The sequence below is a fragment of the Moschus berezovskii genome, chromosome 14 (genome assembly GCF_049115385.1).
Source record: "Moschus berezovskii isolate FMDL1 chromosome 14, NW_MosBer_1.0, whole genome shotgun sequence".
NCBI classification, from domain to species: domain Eukaryota; kingdom Metazoa; phylum Chordata; class Mammalia; order Artiodactyla; family Moschidae; genus Moschus; species Moschus berezovskii.
In genome coordinates, this window is record NC_142473.1 from 54419237 (window position 1) to 54428087 (window position 8851).

Here is an 8851-nt window from a genome sequence, read left to right on the forward strand (position 1 = left end):
GCCTGGCGTGCTGCGATTCATGGGGTCGCAAAGAGACACAACTGAGCGACTGAACTGATTGACTGACTGACTGACTGATGTTGACAATCATATCACCTGTCATACAAACTCAGCAGAGTTTCCACTGTGAAGACAAAGTACTAACCACACATTCTCGAATCTGCCTGGTCTTAACACCATAAATGATGGGGTTTAGCATAGGAGGAGCTAACATGCAGACATTTGCCAGCAGAATGTGGATATAAGGAGGAACATGATGCCCAAACCGCTGGGCAATTATGGTAAAAATGCCAGGCAAGTAGAACATGGAAATGACACCAAGGTGGGAGCCACACGTGCCTAGGGCCTTTTGCCGAGCTCCTCGGGAGGGAAGACGGAAGACTGCACTGAGGATGAAGATGTAGGAAACTAAGATGAGCAAGGCATCTACCACTACAGTAAAGAGAAGGACAATCAAGCCATACCAGACATTGACACGAATATCAGCACAAGCAAATTTGGCAACAGCCATGTGCTCACAGTAGGTATGTGGTAGCACATTGCTATGGCAGAAAGGCAGCCTTTTCACCAGGAACACATCTGGAAGAATCACAGAGAAACTCCTCAGGACCACAGCCAGACCAACCCTTATGATTACTGCCTGACTGAGCACTGTGGTATAGCGCAATGGGTCACAGATGGCTACATAGCGGTCAAATGCCATGGCCAACAGAATTCCTGATTCCGCAATGAAGGTGGCATGGATGAAGAAGATTTGGGTGACACAACCATCAAGGGAAATCTCTCCAGCATGGAACCAGAATATGGCCAGGGCTTTGGGCACAGTGGTAGTGGACAGGATGAGGTCTGCCACACCCAGCATGCAGAGGAAGAAGTACATTGGCTCATGGAGGCTGCGTTCAGTCATGATGATGAAGACAAGGAGACTATTCCCTAGGACAGCAACAAGGTAGGAAAGAAAAAAGGGGAGGGAGATCCATGTGTGCTGGTCTTCCAGGCCAGGGATCCCCAGCAGAATGAAGAGTGAATGGCTGGGACTAGTGTGGTTGGAGGTTGCCATGCCCAGGACAAGTCATCTGGATGTTGGTGTATGGGATTTGGCAGTCATCTCTTTTCTCTTTCCAAAAAGGTGACTGGAGCTGGAGTGGGGAAAATGGAAACAGATCACTTTTCTCTGGATGAGAAGTGGAAATGGTCCTGGTTAGAAACCAGGAAACATGGGTTAAAAGTCCTTGCCATTCTATTCAACAGCTATGTTATCTTGGTAACATTACTTCCCTGCTCTGGGTCTCTCTTTTATTTGTCATTTTAAAACTAAAGTCAGGGAGAATCTAGATTAGATATCTGTGAGTGAGTTCTCTCAGCTCTAGAGTGCCATAGACCTTAGCATCAGGTTGGTAGAAAGAGTTGAGAGCTGTGAATAACCCTGCATTTTCTACCTTATCAGAATGTGATATACATCTCAAAAGGAAAATGGTAACTGAGTTCATTATCAGTTTAACAAATCTTACTGAACACTCACCATGGCTCCTGGAGGACCTCCCTGAGAAGAGTCAGACAATTAAACAAAATATCCACACAATACAGATAGTGTAGAGGAAAAGTTAAACACAGGAGCTTTGGAAACATGGAAAGCTTCCTAGAAGTTCAGAAAAGGATTTCTAAAGGTGCCGCTCTGAGTTGAACCTTGAAAAAGAAACAAGAGTTTGCCAAGTAAAGTCATGTGAGGAGGAAGAACATGAACAAAGTCACAAAGATCTGAAAGGACAAGGAGTCTGCAGGGAAATTATGATGATTCAGGGTTACTATAGCCTGGAGGACATGGCACGAAATGAAGTAATGTGAGGCAGTGAAGTAGGGGTCAACTCACTGAGGGCTCTGGGTACTGATGTAAGGAGTTTAGGACTTATGTTGAAGCAGGAAGAGCCACTGAAGGGTTTGCCATGAGAGAGGGGCATGGTGAAGTTTGCATTTGAGGTCACTCTCTCTCTCTGGCCCTGCTGTGTAGGAAGGATGTGGAAGGGAGGAGGCAGGTTGGAGAACAGGGACCAGGGACATGAGATCAGTTGAGAGTATCTCTGCTCTAAGGGCTGCATGTGCATTTTCTCAATCATATAGCAGGAAGTGACTGTAGTCATTTTCCCATTTTACTGATGGAGAGCAAACAGAGATTAGAGAGTTTTTCATCCCCCCCACCCAAGGTCACCTGGCTAGTAAATGGTGAAGCTAGGATTTGACTACCTACAAGATGCTTTGAAAATCACACCATGTCCACCTCACTCCACCTGGGTCCCCTTCATCAGGTGATTGTGATTTCCTGGTTCCTGGTTCAAGGAAAAAAATCTGTTAATTCCCTTAACCACCCTTATTCTGCCGGCTACAAATTTATATTTGAATTGTCTTCTCCCTCTTTCTCCCACTCAAGGCTCAGCTCTCCGTCTGTGCACTGGACCCCAGCCTTCTCTCCATCGAGCTGTCACTCTGGTCATTTCAAACTCTCCCTCTCTGCTGACTCCTTCTCCTTACTGTGTCTCTTCCCCCATTCATCTCGGTTTCACAAAAGCAGGGGTGCACTCTCTCTTCATTTATCCCCTTACCACCCTCCCAATCTTTACCCTATGCTATTTTACTAAAACTTCCTTTTCCTTTTTCAGTGCTTCTCATTGTGGTAAGTCACATATTATAAAGCATACTATTTTAGCCATATCTGACTGCACGTTTCAGAGGCACTAAGTGCATTCACACTGTTGTTCAACTCTCATCATCATCCATCTCCGAATATTTTATCTTTCTAAACTGAAACTCTGTCCCTATTAAAAACTAACTCCCCATTCCCCACCACTCTTACCCCCAGCCCCTGGCATCTGCCAATGTGCTCTCTGATTCTAAGAATTTGATTATCTAGGTACCTTGTTTAAGTAGAATCAAAATGTCTGCACCTAATGTATATTGGAATGCATTTTTTAAGGTTAATTTAATATTCCCTGTTAGCTCAGTTGGTAAAGAATCCACCTGCTGTGCCGAAGACCCCAGTTCAATTCCTGGGTCAGAAAGATCCCCTGGAGAAGTGACAGTCTACCCACTCCAGTATTCTTAGGCTTCCTTTGTGACTCAGCTGGTAAAGAATCCGCCTGTAATGCGGGAGACCTGGGTTCTATCCCTGGGTTGGGAAGATCCCCTGGAGAAGGAAAAGGCTATGCACTTCAGTATCCTGGCCTGGAGAATTCCATGGACTGTATAGTCCATGGGGTTGCAAAGAGTCAGACACGACTGAGCAATTTGCACTTTAATATATGTCCTACAAACAGATCGCTTCTTCTTTTTTTTCCCCTCTGCTATACAATCAGTCAGTTCAGTTCAGTCGCTCAGTCGTGTCCGACTCTCCACGACCCCATGAATCACAGCATGCCAGGCCTCCCTGTCCATCACCAACTCCCGGAGTTCACTCAAACTCACGTCCACAGAGTCAGTGATGCCATCCAGGCATCTCATTCTCTGTCGTCCCCTTCTCCTCCCGCCCCCAACCTTTCCCAGCATCAGAGTCTTTTCCAGTGAGTCAACTCGTCGCATGAGGTGGCCAAAGTATTGCAGTTTCAGCTTTAGTATCAGTCCTTCCAATGAACACCCAGGATTGATCTCCTTTAGAATGGACTGGTTGGATCTCCTTGCAGTATAAGGGACTCTCAAGAGTCTTCTCCAACACCACAGTTCAAAAGCATCGATTCTTCAGCGATCAGCTTTCTTCACAGTCCAACTCTCACATCCATACATGACCACGGGAAAAACCATTGCCTTGACTAGACGGACCTTGGTTGGCAAAGTAATGCAATAGGTTCTCATTAATTGTCTGTTTTGTGCATAGTGGTGTGTATATGTCAATTCCAATCTCATACAGAATGAGTAAGTCAGAAAGAGAAAAACAGTATTGTATATTAATGCATATATGTGGAATCCAGAAAAATGGTACAGATGAACCTATCTGCAAATCAGAAATAGAGACACGGATGTAGAGAACAAGCATATGAGGAAAGGATAGGACTGGAAAGGAAAGGAAAGGGATAAATTGGGAGATTGGGACTGACATATATACACTACTATGTATAAATCTTCCTTTTCTAAAATAATCTATTACATCATGGTTGCCAAATCTAATATTACTTTTCATTTCTTATTGCTAGTAATATCCAATTTCTATCATTAATACTTCTTTGATGATAGCAACCATTACTACTGTTATATATATGTATTATTTCTAATTATTGTTTATTATTTATTTTTAATAAATAAATTATAAGTTTATTTATATAAATATTATATTTATAATTTATTTATTTAATTATTATTTCTAAAACCTATGGAATTGAAAGTATCACTAGTTCATGCAAGAAGAAACTAATCTCAAACAAGCAACAGCCCAAAGTCAAACAGCCTGTTAGAGGATAAGCTGATATTTGAGTCCCAGATTATTAGAGTCAAACCTTCCATTAGTTTTAGAAACAGACATTTTCGTTTGTTGATTACCTAACCACTTTTCTTTGGCATCCTCTCCACTCCCTTCTCATTCTCTTATTTCACCAGAATGTCTAAGACATGTAAACAATGTAATATAGGAAAAATTATATGGACTTTAGACCTACCTGAGTTCAATTCCAGCTCTGCTTGCTGCAAATCCACATACACACACATAATCTTCCATTCATATTACCGTATTATCAGACACATTCATTTATACAGTCACAACACACATAATTTACTCATACAAATTTTGATGATTTACATACTAACACACATTATCCCTGTTCACACAAAACAGCTCTTCACCATAAGTACACACACACTTTTAAATTTTCCTTCATATATATACCCACCCAAACTCACAGTCATTACCCCTTCAAACTCACTCTCACTTATCTAAGCCATAACTTTGCCTATCTCCATTCAGTATACTGGCTCTCCTCTCATTAAATCAGTTTCCTCAAGGAGGTGGCTATTCCAAAGTTTATTCAGCTCTTGCCCCTGCTTCCAGCCTGACAGTCCTCTAATCTGCCCCAGAAGGAAGAACGCTCTCTGGGAATGTGATTCACAAGATAAATTCCTGCTTCACCAGTTCCCGCTGGAATTGCCCAAACATGAATCAGATATGAAAAATATCAACACTGGTTGGCACTCTATAACAGCAATCGTCAAACTGCAGCCAGCGGGCCAACTCCTGCCCACCACCTTCTTTTATAAATAAAATGTTATTGAAACACAGCCATGCCCAGTTATTTGCAAATTGTCTGTGACAGCTTTCATGGGACAGACTCAGTAGTTGCAACAGAGACCATGTTCAAAACTTAAAATACTTGCTGTTACTCTACAAAAACTTTTTGGTGATCCCTGTTTTAAAATAATCTTGCATGATTTATTATTTATGAAGGAAAGGCAATTTTCCCAAGGTCACAGAGGAACTGAGTTAAGATTTCTTGCCTCTCATTCCACTATTTCCACCATACCACAAAGCTTCTGCAGACACATTTTGGTCTGCCCTCTCTGATTCTGCTCTCAAGGGATGGAAAATTCCAAAGAGAGCCTCTATTGGGTGACCAAATGGTGAAGGCAATCCATTATTGTTTCCCATGTCTTTCATTAATAAACAGCATTTCCCACCTCCTTTATCCCTACCATTCCTGCCCATAGGCAGAAGGACCCAAAGAGGCACCAGGCTACCCTGGTCAGTACCAACCTACATCTCTTCTCACCCCAAACTGTCATCATAGCCATTTGGAACCACAGACTGGAGCCATGCCCCTGCCTAGATGGGTATTCCCATAACCAGCAGACTGTGTGCAGTGGCCAGGGGATCAAGATGGAGGAGAAATTGCAGGGCAAGTTATTTGTTCTCTGAGATCTTTGGGGACCATGGTCTTACTCATGTTGTCTTTCTTTTCCCCCAGGATCTCCTCTATTGCTGATCTCCTCAGTGACATAACTGGAAAGTCCTTAACGCTTCTCGTCTGAGTACTGGAAGCCTCATGTGGAAAGTGGGCCTGATAGGTTATATGAACTTAGGAGAGAAAGGTGTTGCAAGAGAAGATTTGGAGTGAGTGTCTGACTCTTTGCAACCTCATGGACTGTAGCCTGCCAGGCTCCTCTATGAGATTCCCCAGTCAAAAATACTGGAGTGGGTTGCCATTTCCTTCTCCAATCCCGACCCAGGGATTGAACCTGCGTCTTCTGTGTCTCCTGCTTGGCAGGCGGATTCTTCACCACTGAGTCACCTGGGAAGCCCTAATGAACCAACACTGATACATTATTATTAATGAAAGTCTGTAGCTTATATCAGGGTACACTCTTTGTGTTGTATAGTTTATGGGCTTTAAAAAAATGTATAATGACATGTGTACACCATTATAGTGCCTTTCAGAATATTTTCAAAAACTTAAAAATACTTGCAAATCTCCTATTTATCCCTGTTCTGTTCCCTCAGAATCCCTGAAAGCCAAGGATTTTTTTTTTTTTACTGTCTCTGTAGTTTTGCCTCTTTCCAGAATTTCATAAGATTTGTATCATACAGTATGTAACTTTACAGATCATCTTATTTTGCTTAGCATAATACTTTTAAATTTCCCCCACATCTTTCTGTGGCTTCATATCTCACTTCTTTCTATTGTTGGATAATATTCCATTGTTTGGATGTACCAGTTTATCTATTCACCTGTTCAAAGATACTTTGGTTGCTTCCAAACTTTGGCAATTATGCATAAAGTTTCTGTAAATATCTGTGTGTAGGCTTTTCTGTATACATAAGTTGTCAACTCATTGGGTAAATACTAAGAAGCATGGTTGCTGGATCGTGTGGTAAGAGTATGTTTAGCTTTATAAGAAATTGAAGAACTGCAGAAGCCATTTTTCCAAAGTGGCTTTACCATTTTCATTTCTGCCAGCAATGAGTAAAAGTCCTATTGATCCATATTCTTAACAACATTTACTATTGTCAGTGTATTAGGTTTTAGCCATTATAATAGGTATGTAGTCATATTTCATTGTTGTTTTAATTTGCATTTCCTTAATGAAGTATGCTGATATTGGGTATTTTTCATACATTCATGTGACATCTCAATGGATTCTCCTCACCAGGACAGCTACTGGTTAATTTCTCAGTGTTTTTTTTTCCCCCTCAGATAAGACAATTACTGCAATTTTTGCACAAATAATGCTTTGCATGTTCATGGCTCTGAATGATCTATCTAACATTTCTTATTGGTGTCCAGAGAACAAACAGAAGAATTATTCCTTGATAGGAGATACAGTTCCTCCAGCAAGATGGAAGAAAAGGATGGTGAGAACAGATATGTACATGTATGTGCTGGATACAGATGTGTTTTAAGTTTTAGTATCTTGAATTTCTGTGAGTTTCTTACTGATTAGTTCTGATTTATCAGGCAAGATTTTCTGTCAAAGGTAAATAGGTAGGTTCTTGTATCAAGGAAATGGTTATGAGTGCATAACTACAGTGGAGTTAAGGGAAAGGCAACTGAGTTTAGGAGGAAATAGAATCAAGAGCACAGGATGAAGAATTAAGTTTTCCACGTGGACACCAAAGTCCCTATGGTCCTAGTATAATGACTGGCATGCATTTTTGGGAGAATTGAGAGGAACTTAAGACAGCACTGAAGAGTAGAGGGGAGATAACATAAGTCTCAAAGCAGCACTAGTCTTTAAGAACATGAATGAGCATTATTTTGGAAAAAAAAAAAAACCTCGGAAATATTTGGAAATAAAAATGGCCCCCAAAGGGGCTTATAACTTTAAAATATGAAGAACTTCTACAAGTTCCAAATATATGGCTGCTGCTGCTGCTGCTAAGTTGCTTCAGTCGTGTCCAACTCTTTGTGACTCCACAGACGGCAGCCCACCAGGCTCCACCGTCCCTGGGATTCTCCAGGCAAGAACACTGGAGTGGGTTGCCATTTCCTTCTCCAATGCATGAAAGTGAAAAGGGAAAGTGAAGTTGCTCAGTCGTGTCCCGACTCTTCGCGACCCCATGGACTGCGGCCTACCAGGCTCCTCTGTCCATGGGATTCCCCAAGCAAGAGAACTGGAGTGGGTTGCCAAATATATGGCACCAAAGCATTAATGAACAAACGTACTTAACTGGAGGATTCTGTTTTTTGTCTCTGTGTGATAAATTCTACAAAGGCACCTGTCTTGTTCACTCTTGTATTGCATAGTGCCTGGCACAGAGTATGTTACCAATGAAAAAATTTAACTTTGTAAAAAAATAGAACAGTAAAAAATTATTAAAGTACGAAAATTTTGCATCAACAAAAACTATATGGAAATAGAAACATAGCTATAACATTTATTTCTTTTGAACATTGTATATTTAAATAAAATAATCCAGAACACATATAGAAGTTTATGTATAACTATACTCATCAAAGAATATTTTCTTATTGAAGTACATTGTGTTAGTTCCAGGTGTATATCAAAGTGATTTCCACTTCATTATGATTTTCAGATTATTTTCCATTATAAGTTATTACAAGATGCTGAATATTGTTGGGTCTTCACGGTTGGCTCAGATGGTAAAGAATCTGCCTGCAATGTATGCGACCTGGACTCAATCCCTGGGTCAGGAAGATCCCCTGGAGAAGAGAATGGCAACCCACTGCAGTATTCTTGCCTGGGAAATCCCATAAACAGAGGAAACTGGTGAGCTACAGCCCAAAGGGTCATGAGTCAGACATGACTTACGTCTGACTAAAACACATTGGTTCATTAAGTGTAACAAATGTACCAGGAAAACTCTCTGATGGAGGGAGGAGGAAAGGGGTAGGAGGTATATAGGAACTCACTGTTCTTTCTA

The 8851-nt window shown here is 41.3% G+C and overlaps 1 protein-coding gene across 1 annotated transcript; it reads right to left on the bottom strand.

Moving 5' to 3' along the window:
* Positions 1-109: 109 nt before the first annotated feature.
* On the bottom strand, positions 110-1060 carry LOC129554005 (olfactory receptor 52B4-like). The gene has a single exon (XM_055422665.1). It carries the CDS (start codon positions 1058-1060, stop codon positions 110-112), a length of 951 nt encoding a protein of 316 aa, XP_055278640.1.
* Positions 1061-8851: the final 7791 nt, after the last annotated feature.

Bases quoted from the DNA above. Each gene is read 5' to 3' on its own strand.
- LOC129554005 (XM_055422665.1), bottom strand. From the start codon at position 1,060: ATGGCAACCTCCAACCACACTAGTCCCAGCCATTCACTCTTCATTCTG.